Here is a 22620-nt window from a genome sequence, read left to right as displayed (position 1 = left end):
CTAGCTAGGAATTCGCATAGGTGCCAGAGTTCTTCTATGTATAATGTGATAATGTAAGATTAGCATGTCCGTTATGGCATGTTCATTTGTGGAATAGGCAGTGAACGTAGCCACAAATCCGCAAATTAAAACCTACAAACGTTAGCTCAGTGCATAAAAATAGTGTCAGATGGTCATACAAGTAACTTAGTGCTGTCAAAATATGCATCGATAATGAAATATCCGAAACGATACCTCTCCTCTTTACACCTGTTGCTCTCCTCTCCGGCCGACAGGTTAACCCTCTGAACACTAACATGCCGACGCGTTCTGCTGTGATCGAGAGAATCATTCCGGTTGCCGCTTCTCCCTCATCTCTCCTCTCTCATGTGAACTGTACTGACAGGGGAGCTGAAGCTCATTAAATATGCAAATCTTATCCAATCCTAGCCGTGGGCGTTTACTTCCAAGTCTCCAGTGACACGCCCATCAAAACCCAGCGTTCAGGAGAGAGCCTCAAAACCAGTGTAGAAAATAGCCTATTACTGATGAGTTATGATGTTTTAAATGTAAAAACCACACGAACATCATTAGTTGACCTCAGACAACAGTATAAAAAAATAAAAAAGCCAGTTCATGACACCTTTAACATTAATTAGAAAACTGATTTACACTGATTAAAAACATCACAGGCCTGGGTAAATGAATTAATGAAGATTATTAATAATTTATGATTGATATTAAATAATATCTTAACTTCAGGGTGACAACTGTACATTATTATTAGCTAATATATGTTTATTATCTTTATAGTTTATATTGTGGTCTGTGATTGTTCTGCTTTCTCTAGTTGCTGACTGTAATCATTATTAGTAACAGATAAACTCATAATATCTGTCACCAGTAGTCGACCAATAGAGGCTCCAGCGCTGTTTGCAACGCAATTCTGGACTCATAAAAAATAGACAAACAAAAATAATTCAGGACTCCAGCAGTGAAGGAAAAGTTAGTTACAACTTTATTGCACGTAATGTAAAAGGAGCAGTAAAGATGATGGTGAGGAAGATGATGGCGAGGAAGATGATGGTGAGGAAGATGAGGGCGATGAAGATGATGGTGAGGAAGATGATGGTCAGGAAGATGATGGCGATGAAGATGATGGTGAGGAAGATGATGGTCAGGAAGATGATGGCGATGAAGATGATGGCGAGGAAGATGATGGTGAGGAAGATGATGGCGAGGAAGATGATGGCGAGGAAGATGATGGTCAGGAAGATGATGGCGATGAAGATGATGGTGAGGAAGATGATGGTGAGGAAGATGATGGTCAGGAAGATGATGGCGATGAAGATGATGGCGATGAAGATGATGGTGAGGAAGATGATGGCGAGGAAGATGATGGCGATGAAGATGATGGCGATGAAGATGATGGCGAGGAAGATGATGGCGAGGAAGAGTATGGCGAGGAAGATGATGGCGAGGAAGATGATGGCGAGGAAGGTGATGGTGAGGAAGATGATGGTGAGGAAGATGATGGTGAGGAAGATGATGGTGATGAAGATGATGGTGAGGAAGATGATGGTGAGGGTGAGGAAGATGATGGCGATGAAGATGATTGTGAGGAAGTTGATGGTGAGGAAGGTGATGGTGAGGAAGATGATGGTGAGGAAGATGATGGTGAGGAAGATGATGAAGATGATGGCGATGAAGATTATGGCGAGGAAGGTGATGGCGAGGAAGATGGTGGTGATGAAGATGATGAAGATGATGGCGATGAAGATGATGGTGATGAAGATGATGGTGATGAAGATGGTGGTGATGAAGATGATGGTGAGGAAGGTGATGGTGAGGAAGATGATGGGATTAGGGATAACGTCTGGAGATTATTCACCGTATGGAGTCCTGATTGGTAAACGTGGAGTCACGGTGAGAAATATGTATTTAGCGTTCATCAGCTTTGATCTCTGTATGTTGTGGAATGACAAATGAGTGTTTATAATGGTTGAGCTTAATTTTAATTTCTGGCAGTCATTTTGGAAACATATATTCAAGGATAATTATGAAATCTTGAGGCAGTGGGACTTTGTGTCTGAATGTGTATCGGGAAATGAATCAGTTCTGTTCTCTAATCCAGTGGTTTTCAAAACATCAGGAGGATTTAAGGAAATGATGTAACTCAGTTACTGTTTGTGATAAGTAGGGTTGTGCCGATGGACGATATCATGGGACGATAACCCACCCATGTGCATTTCCCCCCCTCTATGCCAAACTTAATGGCTTTATCAGCATTAAAAGTTAAATATCACTGATGCTTTTTGCAGTGCAAATTTTGTTTGGAAAGATGAACGTTTTCATCAGTTATTTTATCAATGAATCAATACAGATTCCTGCTCATTCAAAATCATATAATAGAATAATATAATAACTGTATAGGCTACCTACTGGCTACTGGCAACTGTAAGCTGGTAAACACTACAAGATATTTTTGAATGCATTAGAGAGAACGATTAGTACGTGTGTGAATAAGTGCTACCTGTTTAAAATGTGCTTTCACCCGATCATATTCAGTATGAGGTAAAAAAAAAAAAATCCCTTAAACTTTCCCGTCCCGCTCATGCCCATCGCCGTGATCATCTGTATCCAGCTGTTTACCGTGAGTTCTGAACACTGCACTATGCTTATTCAAATCTTTTCATTTAGGCTACATATTTCTGCTCTTCAGTTCATGATAAAAGTTATTAAATGCATACAGTTGGCCGAAGAAACCTTTATTAAAATTAAGAGACAAAAGATTAATTTGTACAAAACGAAAGAGGCTGTCTACAAAACAAACTTTATTATTAAACTAAATATAACCACTAAAATCATTTCTGACCCACTCGCATCTTTGCACTTATAGCCATAATCAGATGAAATAGAAAAATATTATAATATTTAAACATAAATTAAAAACATTGTGTAATGGCTTCAACAAGTATAGTAAGCTGCAGATTTATGTCATGTCTGAGCCGGATTTGAGCGATCATCATTTTACCGGTGGGATCATGAGTGCATGCCTGCGGATTATTGAGCTGATCACACCGGCTCCGCTCCGCTCATTAGTCATTATGGGCTCGTTCTCGACAGAACGCACACGTATTCAAAAATGGTCGGGTTTAAATGGGGCTCTGGCTCATAATTAGCCTACAGTTAATGTGTCGGGCAGGGCTGGTCTCTCGGGTGCACGGGCTCGGGTAGGGTCGGTCTTGACTTTTTTTGAGCCGATCTAAGCTCAAGTTTGGAAAAACGGAAACGAAACGAAAATATTATTATTAACCCCCCGGACAATATCATCGTCCATCGCGATGTTTTACTGTACACATCGCCAGCTGCCGATTAAGGTGACATCGCCCAACCCTAGTGATAAGTAACTAGTAACTATAACTAATTACTTTTTTAAAGTAACATGCCCAACACTGCTGTCGGCTCTGACAGTGTTGCATCTTGTGCACCTGCGCAATTTCATAGCCTATGATTTCCAAAACGTCTTGGTTACGTATGTAACCCTCGTTACCTGAAGGAGGGAACGGAGATGTACGTCGGAACTGACCGACGAATTGGGATCTGATTTCGGAGACCAATCTACTTCGAGTGTGTTAAAAACGAGCCAATGGAGATTGGCATGCGATCCACGCATTCCACACTCCGCCCCGCAGCACGGGTATAAATAAGGAAGTGTAATGGTAGATCACCGCTTTTTTCTCCTGAGGAGCCGACTAGTGACTCGGCCTCCTAGCGGAAGCTCAGAACCTGGCGACGGGACGTACGTCTCCGTTCCCCCCTTCAGGGAACAAGGGTTACATACGTAACCCAGACATTCCCTTTCAGTCGGTCACGTCTGACGTACGTCGGAACTGACCAACGAATTGGGATCCCTACCAAAACGCCAGGAGGCTGGCCCTTCCAGCGTCCTGCTTGAGCGCACTGGACCGTCTAGTATGGTACGGAAGTCAGGGCTTCAAGCAGGGAGATCAGTCACTGCTGTTTCTGCGAGACCCACTCAGTGTGACTACTGGATAACGCTGGAAAAGCGTTCTCGTCTCGGGAGATGGTACGCTGTGGAGCCACGGCCTACGGAAGGCGTGGTGGCAGAATACACATAATGACTAACCTAGCAGGGTAGAAAACATATGGCAGTCTCTGGGGTGGTTCCAACCTGATTCAAGCGGGGAAAGACGACAGAGCGAGCTCCGTCAAGGGAAAGACACAGGGCTAGCCGAGTAGGGTAGCTGGTACTGTAGAAGAATACACATATGGGGTTGCCATGAGGGAACCGCTACATATGGAACCCAGCCTACACACACGTTCCACAAGCATGCGGGTGCAGGCCTAGCGTCAGACGGTTCGCAACGTCTGACACCGCAGTGCAAGTGAGCTCGACAGGGTTAGCCGTTTCCGGGGAACACAACTGGAGACAATATACGCACGTATCCGGCCCAGAGGGTGGGAGTAGCATTGCAAGCCGACACTTAGAATGGCACAACGAGCGCTACTGGCCACTGGGGGCGAGAAAGATACCGGCTCTACACAGAGGCAATAGAATCTAGTGAACGAGTTATGTGTCACCCAGCCCGCAGCTCCACATATGTCTGTCAGCGAGGCGTTTAGCCAGCGCCCAGGAGGAAGCCACACTCCTAGTGGAGTGAGCTCGCAACCCAAACGGGCAAGGCACGTCTTGGGACTGGTAAGCCAAGACAATAGCATCCACTATCCATTGGGCTAACCTCCGCTTGGAGACAGCCTTTCCCTTCTGCTGGCCTCCGTAACAGACGAAGAGTTGCTCTGAGGTCCGAAGCTTTGAGTCCGATCTACGTAAGCGTGAAGTGCGCTGACCGGACATAAAGCCAGGGCTGGGTCTGCCTCCACCAAAGGCAGCGCTTGCAGGCTCACTAACTGATCCCAGAAGTTAGTGGTAGGAACCTTGGGCACGTATTTGGGCCGGGGTCTCAGGACAACGTGAGAGTTACCAGCAGTGCCGTTTCTAGGCATAGGCAAACTAGGCAGTCACCTAGGGCGCCAACAGCTGGGGGGCGCCAGTGAGCCCCCGCCCCAACAAGATTCTTTAGTTATTTCATATACATTTTATTATTAATATTTTGTACTTTTGCAATTTCGAGGCATTATGATTAGTTGAGATTATTGGAGTGAAGTCGCCATGGTGATAGTGGCGCAGCTGTAATGAGATGAGATCATGTAGAGGGCGGCAGGGAACGTCGTCAGCAGGGTTGCCAACTCTCACGCATTTGGCGTGACACACGCTTTCAGGCTCGGTGTCACGCTGCCCAACTTCATCTCACGCCAAATTGCCAAACCTGCTTTTATATTAAACAAAGCAAGGCCTATAGCTTATTATTATTATTATTATTAAGTTTTAATGCGAAATTCAAACAATAAATAGCGTTTTGGCGCTAATGTTAAAGCCAGAGGCGTTCCACGTGGCTCATGGAGCGCTCAATAGTTCTAGCGCGGTGTCAATGCTTCTGAATGGCTTAAGCGGATACACAACAGCTTCACTATACAGATGTTTGCTGCAAGTTTTGTTAGACAGTACCGCTTGTGCATTTATTATTAAGTCAGCCATATTCACAGGATCGTTTTATTATGGAGAGTGATAGAGATGCAGCATTGTTAACATTAATTTAATTCTTGTATTTAGCCCTCAGGTATTCCTGACTAATTGGTCACACTCATAGAGGACAAAATGTGACCATACACAGTTACTATTTTTCAATTAAATAAGTTTTCTATATTTTAGTTTAATAATGTTTATTGGATATTTTGAAGAGATCTATAGGCTACTAAATAGGATACTATTTGTGCAAGTAATGACCACTTAAAATATATTTCTTCTAATATTTTTTATTATTTATATCTCGATTTGTGTAGTAGCCTAATTAAGGTTAAAATAGAGAATTCCAATTCAAAGAAATTCTTAAAAAATAATAATGTTAATTTGTAATGCCATTATAGTTGCCTTATGGGGCTTTTAATAAATATACATGTATCTAATCTAGTTGCTCAAAAATAGTCTTCCAGTTGAATAAATATTTAGTTATTATCAAACACTAGATTTCTTTAAATGTGAAATTTTAAAACATTAATAACTTATGCATCATATTGGGACTTAGCATCCTAATATTTTTAATGAATAATGATACTTATATAAGCGCACACAATTGAATATTAATGAATGTGAGCACATTTAAATTGACCCAAGAAACGTTTAAAATAGTGCTAAGACAAACTAATGTTTCCTTATTATGTACAGTAAGCTATATACTACATATGAATTGATAATAAATTAAGTTCGATAAGTTCTTTTTTATGAACTTATGCCTCAGTGCCCCCTACAAATATATGTGATTAACCTTTAAAACATATGAAACTGGCGCGAGGCTTCGGCTACGGCTTCGTCCCGTCTTTTAGTCTTTGTGTCAGTGTTCTTCAATCCGCAGCGGCGCCGAGTGACATGGTTTTCAAGCTATTGTTATCTAATTTTTTGGCCTTCACAACAACTTAAAATACACATATGTAGATCATAGAAATAGAAATTTTCCCAAACCCCCCTAACATTTGTGATCTCAGTAATAATAAACCTGGCTACATTATTGGATTAATGCATGTACAATATGGCCATGAAATAAGGAAGTCATATTTGCTTTATAAGTTATAGTTAAAAAAAAAAAAGGGGGGGGGGGGGGGGCTGGGTTACCAGGCCCGAATTCTATTCTAATTCTTTTGCCCATGTTTTTCTTTTATTATCACTGTTGTTGTAGTGTATAACTGAGGAGTCAGCACGTGTATCCATCAACAGAAACACACATAAAGCATTATTTTCAAGTTACAACCCAATATTAAAGATGTGTCATCAGATGTGAGATGAACCGCAGTGCAAGTGCGTGCCGGCACCTTTTACACGGGATCCTTCGGATGAGATGTTAAACCGAGGTCCTGACTCTCTGTGGTCATTAAAAATCCCATGGCACTTCTCGTAAAAAGAGTAGGGATGTAACCCCGGTGTCCTGGCCAAATTCCCTCGATTGGCCCTTACCAATCACGGCCTCCTAATAATCCCCATCCACTGAATTGGCTCTATCCCCCTCTCTCCTCTCCACCTATCGCTGGTGTGTGGTGAGCGCTCTGGCGCCGTTTTACTGTGGCTACCGTCGCATCATCCCAGTGGATGCTGCACACTAGTGGTGGTTGAGGAGAGACCCCTGACATGAGTGTGAAGCGCTTTGAGTGTACAGTAGTACATATGAAAGTGCTATATAAATGCCTCATTCATTCATTCATTCATTCATTCAAATGTATTGATTGACACCGCGCTGGTTTGTTTAGAACTATTGAGAGTGCCGTGACCATGCGCGCTGCCGCGTGATGAAGGCGTGTCGCAAAGTTATGTCACACTAAATGCGCTAAACATGCAATGAAACTTGTTTAGGATTTACAGTTGAATGCAACGAACCGTGTGTGTGTGAGTGAGTGAGTGAGTAAGAGACGTGCAAACGGGCGGAGAGAGAACTATAAGGAAATGCAGCTGAACGAATATGCGTGCGCCTTTTAAATAGCGTAAAAATGAATGAATGACGAAGCAATATGTGGCGGCCGGTTTTGATTCTGTGGCGGTCCGCCACAAATTAGTCTATGTGTGGGGGAAACTGATGAAAAGTCACATGTTTAAAAAGCCACTTCTTTCCCCAAAAAATGTCCCTCACCTTCTGTGTGCTAGATTGCACAATACTGAATGTTCAGGTAAATAGTAAACAAACTGTGTAAGTCATTACTAATAAATGGTAGAAACAAACCGAATGCATGTAGCAGTTTGTCTTTTGTTGTAGAGATTTTCCATTTACTACATACAGTAGGCACTCTGATTCCATATATGGGGCACATTTATATTATATATTATGCATAATAGCCCCTCTGCCTCGTGTCACACCGCGTCTGCTCCTGCTACAAACAGCGCATCCAGATCTGCCTCGTGCGCAGAGTGTGCACAGCCACGACCTCTGTTATTGTCATTTTGACTCCCCATCCTGCCTCCACGTTACCCCCGAACTTTCCTTATGAATCCTTCGACCTCGTCTAACATACCCAGTGGCATTAGAAGTCTCCACCACAATACTGTCGCCGCGATCGCGGAGAGACGACGCGCACTTCATGGTGAGCGCGGTAAAAATCTCTCGCAACACTAACACACCTGCTAACTTGAAGGTGAACACTCCGACCCCGGGAAACATTGTAAACAACTGATATTGTGCAAAGGACATCTACATTGGGCAAATGATTCACCGTTTGTGCTTAGTGTAACATTAGGTTTAGTTTCACTTTCAGAATCAGACATCTCATATTTCCCTTCAGAATCAGGGTCCGCGAATAGAAGACCCAACACTTCATCGCGGGTAAGCTTTATTGATGCCATTAGAAAATAATAATAGTAATAGTAATCTAATGCAAATACTCTCTGACGTTGACAATGCTCTGATAAAACGCCTCACTCACACACCAGCTCCGCTTTTGTTTGCACTGATTCCATGCGCTCTTGCTCGTATATTCTGTATAGAATCATGATGTTTGTTTGAGTCAGGGATGAAGTACGACGAGCGCGCACAAGCGTGGGCATCATTGTAGTGCATTTGCTCTGCACTCTGAGGGTTTGGAAATGGGGTGAGGAGCCAACGTCTCAGGGGGTAACCACTGTCATCTGGCACAGTATAACAGATCAATTGTACAGTAGGCTTGAACTTTCAGAAAACATCCCATTAGATGTAGTTTTTCACTAACCAAGAAGATATCCATTGCTCACGGCACCTGCCTCAAGTCTGTTCCCTACACTGCTGTGCGCTACAATAAACGAGTCATGTGTTGAACCAGGCCAGTGTGCCACAACGTTTGTCAGAATCATGTTGGCTTCACTAATAACTTGCATATTTATCGAATGCACATGTTTTCGGTTCACATAAATGAACTCAATCTCATGTGGTGCCCTTATAGCAATGTGAGTGCAGTCAAATGTGCCGATTACATTTGGGAATCCAGACATTGCTGCAAATTGCCTTTTGATATTGGCCTGTTCCAAAATAGTATAAGGAAACTGTATGCATTGCTTTGACATTTTAATAATCCCTTTCAAAACAGCAGGCATTAAGGAGCTCAGGGATGGCTGTGAAATCCCAGACATTTGATAAATTAACAGAATTATACGTTTTCACAGGAAGCTTTGTGCAGAAACAAATCGCATCCTGATAGTTGTAAACTTACCTATCGGCTAACTCCCGCTGGGAACTCCCGGTTGCCAAAAATCCTAAAACTGAAAGGGCTTGGGTTGGTACCGGGATGGAGCGGTTTCGTGCAGTTGGCCTTTGTAATGTTGGACCCAATTCAGCACAAAGATCCAAAAGCATGACTCTAGGGAGCCTAAATCGGCTTATTAGCGAGTCATCATTCTGAGCCAGGACATCTTCATGGTCTCTAAACACTCTTTCCCTCCTGATGTCTGCCATTGGCATAGTCCTCCAGCTATGCCAGCGCATCCATCATGTAATATACTACATGCAGAAGTGTCACTGTATTTATATGTTTTCAGCAATCACATTCAATCCTTTACACTGTCACCAATCAGACAATGAGTGGTAAACCCATACGCCCACCGTGAGAAATTAGAAAATTAAAATGAAGGAAAATCAGTTGATGTAGTTTTATTTGATCATTTTTGGCCATTTATGTTTGTAAATTGGTATTGTGAACATGCATTATGACTAGGACGCTTAATGAGGATTAAAAGTGATTTATATGGTATGAGCAACGTCTCAAGTTCATTTCCTTCAGTTGCCGTCAGTCCCTCGGCTCACCATCGCCACACTGTTCCATCTCCAAAATGTTCGTATCCATGGGTCAGAGTTTTTTGTGCAGGTGCGCAAGTTTTGCTGTCAAGTTTGTTTTTATAAATCACAATTTATGCGTCAGAAGTGGCATAAGCTTCTTTCGGGGCTTATTTGTGCGTACGCAACGGTTATAAATGAGACCCCTGGTCCGGGAGTTCTCCCAGCTTGTTCTCGACACATTGCCTGAGCAGAACTTTTTTCTTGTGGGTGTCCGAGAACTATCGTGTGATTGGTCAGACATTTAAAGTGGGCGTGGTTAATGCAGAGAAACACAGATTATCTGCACCTGCTTTTCTCGTGAAGTATGGAATGTACTGGCCAGAGCGAACTTTGTTCTTGTTCTTGCCACCTCCAGAAAACAAACAAATTTCTTTGTTTTTGCAGAGTATATTCCAAGATTAACTGGTCATCAATCACAACTCCAAGGTTCCTGGCTGTCCTGGAAGGTGTTATGGTTGATGAACCGAGCTGAATGGAGAAATTTTGATGAAGTGCTGGGTTGGTTGAGACAACAAGTAATTCTGTCTTTGCAAGATTGAGTTTAAGATGATGCTCCTTCATCCAGTCAGAAATGTCTGTCAGACAGGCAGCGATACGAACACTGACTGTAGGATCATCTGGTTGAAATGAGAAGTAGAGTTGAGTGTCATCAGCATAGCAGTGATAGGAGAAGCCGTGTTTCTGAATGACAGAACCTAATGATGACATGTAGATGGAGAAGAGAAGTGGTCCAAGCACTGAGCCCTGGGGAACCCCAGTAGCTAGATGATGTGACTTAGACACTTCACCTCTCCATGACACCCTGTAGGACCTACCAGAGAGGTAAGACCTGAACCACTGGAGAGCAGATCCTGAGATCCCCGTCCTCTTAAGTGTTGACAGGAGGATCTGGTGGTTAACTGTGTCAAAAGCAGCAGACAGATCCAGCAGAATGAGCACTGAGGATTTGGAAGCTGCTTTTGCCAGTCTCAGTGCCTCAGTTACCGAGAGCAAGGCAGTCTCAGTCGAATGGCCGCTTTTGAAGCCGGATTGGTTGTTGTCTAGGAGGTTGTCCCGTTCAAGAAACATAGAGAGTTGATTGAACACAACTCACTCAAGTGTCTTTGCAATGAAAGGCAGAAGGGATACCGGTCGGTAGTTTTCTAAAAGTGCTGGATTCAGAGAGGGTTTCTTAAGCAGTGGGGTTACCCGAGCCTGCTTAAATGCTGTGGGAAAGGTTCCCGTGTGAAGAGAAGTGTTGACAATGTGAGTGAGTGCAGGAGTGATTGAAGAAGAAATGGCCTGAAGGAGGTGAGTGGGTTTAGGATCAAGCGGACAGGTAGTAGGGTGATTGGAAAGGATGAGTGAATGAATGTTAACAGATTATAGGTTGATTTCTCAAATATTACATGGCTGTATTTTTAATGCTAACAGTAAAAAATAAAAATAAATATTGAAATAAATATTGAAATATGTTTTGGTGATATGTTTATTTGTTCTTACTGAGAATCATCCATAAAAGAGTAAGCTACATTTTTAATTTGCAGGGTATAAGGTGGACTAACATTCACAGCATAATACTCACTACTCACTACTCTTGAGTACTTTTAAAAGGTCTACTTGTTACTCCTACTTTGAGTAACAGTACTTCTACTTGAGTATGCTTTTTCAGTACTCTTTTCACTACTGGACATATAACGGGAGCGAGGAGTCAAGTAAACTTTACTTATAGCGCTTTTACAATGCCGATTGTTTCAAAGCAGCTTCACAGTGTTTAACAGGACAATTTTGCAACAACATTTGATTTGTCTGTACAGTGGTTCTGGAGAAAACGGTGATGTTATCAGCTTATTTTAATTTATCATATAGCGACAATTAGGGTTGCAACAGTATACCGGTATGGCGGTTTATTGCGATATTGACATGTACGATTATCATCCCGTGAGCATTTGCTTATGCACGGTTTTGGAGAAAAAATGAAAACAGATCTCACCTGCGCACTGCGCATATGCAACGTCATTATACGTCACTGCTTAGACTCCACTCTATGTACAACTGAGAAAATGTCAGAGCCAGAGGCTACAAATTTTAATCTCTATCCCCTGACCAAAAAAAAGTTACAATCTGCAGTATTGGAATACTTTGAGTATTTGAAAAATTACTGCAGGGTTGTCCTTAAAGAGGATTATCCAGTTTGCACGAAGAGTGGCTGCAAAAGCAGGAAATACGTCGAACATGTTCTCCCATATTCATGAACACCATCACGCTCTTATTTATGTAATGCTTTTAAACCATCTAAGCTGTATGTCAATGTCCTGACACACTCACACAAGACAAGACAGAAGAGAACGTGCTGTAGCCTATGTCAGTGTCCTGAGACACACACACACACACAGACACAAGACAGAAGAAAACGCGCTTTATGTCGATATCCTGACACACAAACACACACATACACACAAGACAGAGGAGAACGCGCTGTATGTCGATGTCCTGTCTGCGCCTCAATCAGATCCATAAGTTAGTTGCGCCAGTCTCGTGCACTCATCGAGTTCTCTTTCACTCTTGAACAAACAATAACAGCAACACAGGGAATGGACTGCTGTCAAAATTTCAGTTGAGTTGAGTATTCTCATAATAGGAGTCTTAAAATAGTTAAATAACGTCTTTAATAAACGTGAGAAAGTGAGATGCACGTATCTGCGCGTTAGATCTGCATCATGTTCGGCGGCGGACGATTTTAAACACTGATGAACAATGAAATAACGGGAACAGAGAAAAGATGATTATTCTATATTTAATGTATTATTTATGCAGTTAAGAAAGCTGTTTGATAACTTACATTTCTGTATATGTCTAACAGGGAAGGCAACTGGTAACTATATTTTTTAATAATGAGTTTATTTAAAGATTTGTTTTAAGTTCACTCAAATAAAAAAAAATAAAAAAAAAAATGTTGAAATTGGGTAGCTTTCATTTATACTGTAATGTAGGGCTGTGTATTGCCAAGACTCTGGCGATACAATCACGTATCACGATACAATATATTGCGATATTGTAAGAGAGGCAATACAGTATTGTTCAAAATAATAGCAGTACAATGTGACTAACCAGAATAATCAAGGTTTTTAGTATATTTTTTATTGCTACGTGGCAAACAAGTTACCAGTAGGTTCAGTAGATTCTCAGAAAACAAATGAGACCCAGCATTCATGATATGCACGCTCTTAAGGCTGTGCAATTGGGCAATTAGTTGAAAGGGGTGTGTTCAAAAAAAATAGCAGTGTGGCATTCAATCACTGAGGTCATCAATTTTGTGAAGAAACAGGTGTGAATCAGGTGGCCCCTATTTAAGGATGAAGCCAACACTTGTTGAACATGCATTTGAAAGCTGAGGAAAATGGGTCGTTCAAGACATTGTTCAGAAGAACAGCGTACTTTGATTAAAAAGTTGATTAGAGAGGGGAAAACCTATAAAGAGGTGCAAAAAATGATAGGCTGTTCAGCTAAAATGATCTCCAATGCCTTAAAATGGAGAGCAAAACCAGAGAGACGTGGAAGAAAACGGAAGACAACCATAAAAATGGATAGAAGAATAACCAGAATGGCAAAGGCTCAGCCAATGATCACCTCCAGGATGATCAAAGACAGTCTGGAGTTACCTGTAAGTACTGTGACAGTTAGAAGACGTCTGTGTGAAGCTAATCTATTTTCAAGAATCCCCCGCAAAGTCCCTCTGTTAAAAAAAAGGCATGTGCAGAAGAGGTTACAATTTGCCAAAGAACACATCAACTGGCCTAAAGAGAAATGGAGGAACATTTTGTGGACTGATGAGAGTAAAATTGTTCTTTTTGGGTCCAAGGGCCACAGGCAGTTTGTGAGACGACCCCCAAACTCTGAATTCAAGCCACAGTACACAGTGAAGACAGTGAAGCATGGAGGTGCAAGCATCATGATATGGGCATGTTTCTCCTACTACGGTGTTGGGCCTATTTATCGCATACCAGGGATCATGGATCAGTTTGCATATGTTAAAATACTTGAAGAGGTCATGTTGCCCTATGCTGAAGAGGACATGCCCTTGAAACGGTTGTTTCAACAAGACAATGACCCAAAACACACTAGTAAACGGGCAAAGTCTTGGTTCCAAACCAACAAAATTAATGTTATAGAGTGGCCAGCCCAATCTCCAGACCTTAATCCAATTGAGAACTTGTGGGGTGATACCAAAAATGCTGTTTCTGAAGCAAAACCAAGAAATGTGAATGAATTGTGGAATGTTGTTAAAGAATCATGGAGTGGAATAACAGCTGAGAGGTGCCACAAGTTGGTTGACTCCATGCCACACAGATGTCAAGCAGTTTTAAAAAACTGTGGTCATACAACTAAATATTAGTTTAGTGATTCACAGGATTGCTAAATCCCAGAAAAAACAAAATGTTTGTACAAAATAGTTTTGAGTTTGTACAGTCAAAGGTAGACACTGCTATTTTTTTGAACACACCCCTTTCAACTAATTGCCCAATTGCACAGCCTTAAGAGCGTGCATATCATGAATGCTGGGTCTCATTTGTTTTCTGAGAATCTACTGAACCTACTGGTAACTTGTTTGCCACGTAGCAATAAAAAAATATACTAAAAACCTTGATTATTCTGGTTAGTCACATTGTACTGCTATTATTTTGAACAATACTGTATATTGCGATATTTCTTTTTTGTGTGTTTTTTTTTATAATTTAAAAGAATAAAGAACACAACCATAAGCCTAAAACATGAGACAAAGTATTTTATTTAATTAATACAGCCTATAATTTATATCACTAATCATATGCAATGTGCAATCTAAGTTAAGGGAAATGTAAAGTGACTGCAGGATTCTTTGTGTATATGTTTTAAAGGTTCACAGTATAGCAGTGGCTATTTAACAACAGAAAGTGCAGTCCATTTCATGACTGAATGACCGTTTGTTTTATATTTAACACAGTAGCCCCGATCACACAGAACGCGTTTTTGCAGCGAGAGGCGCCTTTTTTGAATGGGTTTCGGTTGGCAGAGAGCGTTATGCGCGCTGCTTATGTGCCCTGGACGCCTCGCGTTTTTGAAGGAGCGCTGCGAGCGCATGAAGTTGAAAAAAAGTCAACTGAGCAGAAAAGCGCACGACATCATCACGCTTATTTTCTGTTGTCCAATCGAATGAATGAAGCGGCGGGCCTTCCGTTGTGTTGACCGTTACATTGATTTGACTGACAGTACAGGTGATTCGGGGGTTGCCTAGAAACATTAAAGCGCACTGCTCTTTTTTGAATGAGAAAACGCTGACCAAAAAAGGGAGTGCAGTGCGCCTCGCGTTTTCGAAGCTGAAAAACGCGTTCTGTGTGATCGAACCCTAAAGCTGTTTTCTATAAAGCAGTCTATTGTATAAAGTGCTATTTCAACTAACGTTACTGAACTGCTGAGCTGGTGCATTCATATCCACATCGCTATTATCTTTCGTTCTCCTGCCACCGCTGTCAGTTTTGGCATGTGTTTATTTTGTTACTAAGAGGAAAACTTGCAGGACATTCTATCGAAACGCTTCTCAGCAGCGCGGGTGACGTCAGGATGTTAAGCGAGCTCTCTGTTTCAATGAGTTTCCCGAGTATTAGATTATAACTTGGCCTATTTTGCAAACAAAATGTTTCTTGTCGATTTCCTTAGTGGCTTCTTTTTAGTTGAAGCCAACATGAGTCCACACTTCAGCTCTGTGTACAGCAGGAGCGGAATAATGCTATCGATTTGAGAGCTGGGTTTGCTAATGTAAACACTAGTGATGCACACACTTTTACCTTGCGCTTCTCCGGCTCCGCGTCCTTTATACGTTCTGAGATAACACTGCCATCTAGCGGTTGGGTGTTATACAGTCTGTGGTTTAAACCGAACACAAAGCTACGAATCTTGGATGTAAATAAATAAATATATAAATATCGATACAGCGTTTTTGAGAATCGATACAGTATCGCCAAACATAATATCGCCATATTCATGTGTATCGATATTTTCTTACACCCCTACTGTAATGTAACGTCATTAATGTTTCATAGAGACATTGGTGTCAGTGATACTGGCCTTCATTTATAAAAAGATGCCATTACAACACATTTAAAATATGCTGTCTTTAAATTGTTTCTACATTAATTTGGAGAGTAACTGAAATTATTACAATATCAAAATATTAAAAACTTCAAAAATATTAAAGTTTAGTTTATTATTTTCTAATCTAAAAAGATAAATAGAATTCCTTATTTTGTTCAAATGAGGAATATTTTTTACATTTCTTGTATCCCCCCCCCCCAAAAAAAAGGTAGACTCATACTTTCATGAGGTTTTTTTTTTTTGTATAAAAAGGTTTAAATTTAAACCATATGTTAAGTATAAAAAAATCTGTTTTCATTTATTGATGGGTCATTGTAGCTGATGATTATAATAATAAATTAATAAATTACAGAGCAAAACATTAAAGATTTTTTAATACAGTGAAACCGTGATATTTTCTGAGACGATTATCATACTGTGAAAATCTCATACCGTTACAACCCTAGCGATAATGTTGGTTAAGACCTAATAAATTGATTTCATTTGGATATTTAGTTGAAAAGCGTTTAGTGTCCCCAACTGAGCAAGCCAAGCCAAAGGCGACAGTGGCAAGGAACCAAAACTCCACCAGGGCATGATGGAGAAAAATAAACCTTGGGAGAAACCAGACTCAGTCAGGGTACCAGTTCTCCTCTGGCCTATTAACAAACAGTGTATAGCTATGATTAGTAGACCACCCTGCTGGTTGATGTATGCTACTCTAGCCATGTTGTCTGACCAGACTAGCATGTGTTGACCCCTGAGCAATGCTCGGCAGTGGTGCAGGGTCAAACCGTTCTGCCAGCAACATAAAGACGCTAGGGGACAGAGCTAGCCCGAATGGGAGAACCGCGTACTGATATGCCCGCCCCTCAAAAGCAAACTGAAGGAAGTAGACATGGAAGTAGGCGTCCGTCAGGTCGATCGCTGCAAACCAATCTGCTGGACGAATGCATTCAAAAAGGCTTTTTGCTGTAAACATCCTGAACAGAAGCCTGTGGAGGGATCGGTTCAGGACGCGCAGGTCCAGGATCGGTCGTTAACCACCGGTTTTCTTGGGTACAGTAAAGTAAGGGCTGTAGAAGCCGGACTTCATTTGGAGAGAAAGGCTCGATCGCACCCTTTGCCAGCAGTGTGGCAATTCTCCACACGCATGACGGGCATTGGGCTCCACCATGGTACAAGCACATATTATTAATAATATTACATGTTTTGTATTTTGAAAATGGACATTTGACAGTAGCAGTAGCTTGAGTTGGAATGCAGATATAAATTTATGTTCATTAACACAAATAGAAACATCTGTAAAATGTTAAAACTCATTTTAAAAGGGTAGGGCCTAAAATGTAAATATTCGTACTGAGATAGAACTCTAATTAACCCTTTGTCTTCCATAGTATTACATTTAGTTTGTGATAACATTAACCACAGGCAAAACCAAGCATGGAACTTCACTACCATTGTAAAAAATAACAATATTGTTAATATGGCATCTAGAATCGCTTGAAGGCAATTAATCTATAAACAGCAATAGACAAGTTGCAGGCCATTTGAAGTTCATCCCGTGAAGAAAAATAATGAAGAAAGAACGACAAGGGAGAACAAAAAAATGAACATACAGTACACAAGAGTATATACAAGCAAGAGATTGTTGTTAGCCTCCATTTTACTTGTTACCAATGTTAAATATATGTATTGAGCAAAATCAAAACAACATTGGCGTCAATTTTCAGGCTCTCCTGCTTAGGTCTCTCCAGTGCTGGAAATATGATCTTATATTAACGTGCATCATAAAGCTCTTTCCTGATCATAACCCTTCTTTTTCTGGTGATATTCCTCTGACCTTTTGTCTATTGTAATACCTCTCAGCCATCTCTCTTTCTATAGTCTTTCTTTAATTCTTCCTCTTCGTCGCTCTCTCTCCTCCATTAGTTGACAGACCCCCTACTGTTGATTGGCTCACTGTCTCTCCTCCCCCATCATGAGTGGACACGCCCCCTGCTGCTGATTGGTTACAAGTGTGTTATGGTGCTTGGTCCGATTCACTTTCAAAAGTGTTTCTCAAACAGAATTGTGCAACTTTAATGAACTTGAATGATAAAATGATTACATTTTCTTTTAAATTATAAAAGTATTACATTTTTTTCATTTTTCATTCAGGCTAGAATATTAAAAAATATTTTGCTCCAGATTCCTGAGGACAGACAACTGGCAACTTCCTTTACATTCGTTTATTGTTATTTCATTATTGTTTTAATGTTATATTATTTAATCTTTTCTAGTCTCGCTGGCTGTAATCTCACTGTTCAGTGTTTTGAGAGTTTGTCATCAGCTCTTCAATCCTCAAACTGTGCCCTGAGAGAGCTGGACCTGAGTAACAATCACCTGCAGGATTCAGGAGTGAAGCTGCTCTCTGATGGGCTGAAGAGTCCAAACTGTCAGCTGCAGATACTGAGGTATTAAAGAACATATGAGAGATCATTTACAGTCCGATGGTCATAATGTCTGTGTGTGTTTGTAGATGATCTGACTGTTGATGTGTGTGTTCTTCTCTCTTTCAGTCTTACTCACTGTAATCTCACTGATCAGTGTTGTGAGAGTTTGTCATCAGCTCTTCAATCCTCAAACTGTGCCCTGAGAGAGCTGGACCTGAGTAACAATGACCTGCAGGAATCAGGAGTGAAGCTGCTCTCGGATCGGCTGAAGAGTCCAAACTGTCAGCTGCAGATACTGAGGTATTTAAGAACATATGAGAGATCATTTATAGTCCAATGGTCATAATGTTTTTGTGTGTTTGTAGATGATCTGACTGTTGATGTGTGTGTTCTTCTCTCTTTCAGTCTTACTCACTGTAATCTCACTGATCAGTGTTGTGAGAGTTTGTCATCAGCTCTTCAATCCTCAAACTGTATCCTGAGAGAGCTGGACCTGAGTAACAATGATCTGCAGGATACAGCAATGAAACTGCTCTCTGATGGACTGAAGAGTCCAAACTGTCAGCTGCAGATACTGAGGTATTTAAGAACATATGAGAGATCATTTACAGTCCGATGGTCATAATGTCTGTGTGTGTTCGTAGATGATCTGACTGTTGATGTGTGTGTTCTTCTCTCTTTCAGTCTTACTCACTGTAATCTCACTGTTCAGTGTTGTGAGAGTCTGTCATCAGCTCTTCAATCCTCAAACTGTATCCTGAGAGAGCTGGACCTGAGTAACAATGATCTGCAGGATACAGCAATGAAACTGCTCTCTGATGGACTGAAGAGTTCAGACTGTCAGCTGCAGATTCTGAGGTATTTAAGAACATATAAGAGATAATTTACAGTCCGATGGTCGTAATGTCTGTGTGTTTGTAGATGATCTGACTGTTGATGTGTGTGTTCTTCTCTCTTTCAGTCAATCTTTCTTACATGATAATCATAATTGAATTGAATCATGAGACATGTGCCGAATTACTCCGCTATTAAGCACAAAACTACCTCAATATTTTATGGGATTTCGTTGATTAACTATAATTGTATGATATTTAACTGAGTGTGTTTTTTGTCTGTTGTCTTGTCTGGTTTCAAACTGTCATGGAGAGCCGACTCCTGAAGATTTTCATGTTCTTCATATTCTGTCAATCAATTGTTTTGTTTTTTTAATTAAAATTAACTAATTAAGCAAGCACACATTTTTGCATGGTTAATGACAATTAAACACATTAAGGCCTGGTTTCACAGACAGCTTAGATTAAGCCCTTCCCTTTCCCCTACCCCTTCGTTTTGCACATTGACGTGAAGGGGTAGGGGTGTCTCGATTCTCTTTTGGCTGAAGTGGTAGCGGTAAGGGGAAGGGCCAGAAAGCACTTCAAACTAATATTTTTTTGGGACCACACTATTAAGCGAAGGGGTATGATGAATTTCCCTGCATACACGACTATCTGCTACTAGAATGCATGTAGTGATGTTGCAACTCGGGATCGATCCCTTATGTGTTGCTTGGATGCCAGTTTCTCCATTGACAACTGTTTGAGTGATGTAAACTAATAATTAATAAATTAATAATACAGTTAAATCCTTCATCCTTCATAATGCAGGTGATATTGAGCATTTACAGACGTCTGGTTGCTTATTTTCTTTTTTCCTAAACACTAAACAGCATTCTTTAAATAGAAACAATTCCCGCCACAAAAACTGGACCAAACCATTAACAAATCTATCTTGGTGGTACATAAATTCACATGACCTGAAAAATACAAATAAAATAGAAATGTACTAAATCTTAAATTTTAAACCACATAGTGACACATACAAATGTACCAGTTTCAAAAGAGCTTAATTGCAGTAAAGAAAAAAACAAAAACAACAAATATCAGATTTATAACCCAACTCCTCATAGGTAGAACTTATATAAAGGGACTCACTAGGGGCTGTAGTGAGACCCATACAGTCAACCACAAAGAAGAGATAACGGTAAGACAATGTTCACAGCTTCATGTGAAATAAAAGGAACTTTACAACACAAAAATGGTATGTGGAGTGGTTATTTTGACAGATGTAATAATCCATTTCTTACACAGCTAAAAGGTAGATGTAACTCATAGATGGTGTAGCATTTATTCACTCTGCAGTGCTATCTATTTTACCTCTTAACGTTCACGAGGACGTGGATGTGCTGAAGCTCTCTTTGCTTAAATCAGCTCAATTACTATCAGATGTAAGTAATTACCTTGACAAACTATGCATCATTAAAAAGATCTAAGACTTAAGTTGATTTTTTTTACCTCTGTTTTATTCTCAAAGTCTTATAGTGACCGTAATGTGTTAATATGTGCCAGGAGTTATGCATATGATCATGGGCGTCGCTACCTTTTGATTGTAATATGCGCGTCATTTGCTCCCATTCATAAAAATCAAAAAACTCCCCTGTGGTTGTCACGAAGACACTCGACAAAACAACTTCCCTCAGGGCTTTTACAACAAATGTGTGCAGATGTGGAGAAATATTAATAGATTCTCACATGTTTGAGTCAAATTTCGGTACAGAGAAGTATTATTTATTCAATCTTTATCCAAAATCCGCGGATGTATGATTATGAGAGCAGTAGACTGTGATGTGCTGTTTTCAATTCATTCTGGCAGCCGGAGGGCGCTGGAAAGCTGTACTACTGAACATTCAGTCCTAATATGGAACACATGAAGAACAGTCAAGCCATGTGACATTCAGGGAGTATCTTACGTAAATAAACAGCTTCCAGAGATCGTCAGATCGCTATTTCATGCAGATAAACACGTTTGAAGGCAATAAACTCACAATCGCGGCAACATATGGTTGGTCTGTGTTCTTTATGCCATGTTGGGTGGTTTCATAATAGATTATATTTATAATGCAATGCTATTCCACACAGCTTTTAGCATTGTGTATTTTCTGTCAGATTTTTTGACCCGAAGCCACATGAGATCACAGATTGTTATATAAATCACTCGACTTATAAAGTATAAAGTCATATGAAGTAAGTTTTGAATAAAATAAATTGTTGTTTTGCTGGTGTGCTAAGCTAACATGCTAGCTTGCCCTAGATGCACCTGCCACTGAGCAAATACTTTATTTTTATAAACATTTTCTAAATGTAAAACTACTGAAATGCTTATTTGGACGAAATGCATTTGATAGAGTCTCAGTGGGGGTAAAGTGAGAGGTTTGATTTGGAAATGAGGTTTGAATAGAACAGTTTGAATAGAGAGTCATTAGTAATTAAAATGCAGACAAAAGAATAATAATTAGAGCCATAACCAGTCCGCAGAAGTGTGAATGTGTGCCGGGGAGACAAACTGAATGGGGCAGTTTGCACCTCTAAACAACAGAGGCAATACACTGTATAAAAAGCTCAGAAGACATGGCAATAAACATCAGTTGATATTTTAGAGATATCTCAAAATAATATCTCATGAAACGATCTTGTAAAACATTTAATAAAATTCAGAGTTTTAGACTTATCATCTTCAGATCTGAAATATAACATGGTCAGACTTGTGGCTTTAGCTGTAGTGCATTTCTAGATTCCTCCAGGGCCCACTTCAATTTTATTTTCATAAAGATATTTAATACAAATACATTTCTAATAACTTTACTTTGTAATAAAAACTTTGAAGCTTATTATAGCTATTTTTGATTATAAAAATATTATCATTTTGACTTTACAGTAAACTGCCAAGTGTCTGCTTTCAAATGAGACCATAATTATGCCTTTAGTGCAAAGGATTCACAAACTGTATTTGTTTTAGTCTGAGTATACATTTCTTAGGATTTTTCTAAAAGTTGGCATTTAGTTTAACAGGTTAACCGATGCACACAATCAAATAAATGCATATCTGCACCAGTGCCATTAAAGGCATCTTGTGTATACATCAGTTCTGAACAATAGCTATTTATAAAATATATGAACAATGACACTAATTTAATGCCTTTCCTTTCACCTGAAACTTCCCCCAAACTCCTGCTCCCCTCATATTGAGATCACCTGAAATGCAACAGAAATCTCTTCGTTACAATGTCAATCCTCACTATACAGTATTTTGTGTTTGATATCATTTGAAATGTCTCAGTGCGACTGGTACAAATATCTTTTCTCCACAGAATTAAA

General features: G+C 40.3%; 1 protein-coding gene across 4 annotated transcripts in view; it reads left to right on the top strand.

Annotated features, from left to right (window-relative positions):
* The window catches only part of LOC137040861 (NACHT, LRR and PYD domains-containing protein 3-like), a 36645-nt gene that overhangs the window by 5582 nt on the left and 8443 nt on the right, over nt 1-22620 (top strand). For 2 of the 4 annotated variants that reach the window (XM_067416603.1, XM_067416606.1), the window contains 3 exons: nt 18278-18451; nt 18836-19009; nt 19115-19288. In XM_067416603.1, the coding sequence (XP_067272704.1) occupies nt 18278-18451; nt 18836-19009; nt 19115-19288 (522 nt within the window). Of the gene's footprint in view, nt 1-18277; nt 18452-18556; nt 18731-18835; nt 19010-19114; nt 19289-22620 lie in introns of all 4 variants that reach the window. The other 2 variants (XM_067416604.1, XM_067416605.1) reach the window with 2 other exon arrangements.

The sequence above is a fragment of the Pseudorasbora parva genome, chromosome 15 (genome assembly GCF_024679245.1).
Source record: "Pseudorasbora parva isolate DD20220531a chromosome 15, ASM2467924v1, whole genome shotgun sequence".
Taxonomy (NCBI): Eukaryota; Metazoa; Chordata; class Actinopteri; order Cypriniformes; family Gobionidae; genus Pseudorasbora; species Pseudorasbora parva.
Note: the sequence above shows the minus strand (reverse complement) of the source record. Positions and strands in the feature narration are given on the sequence as shown.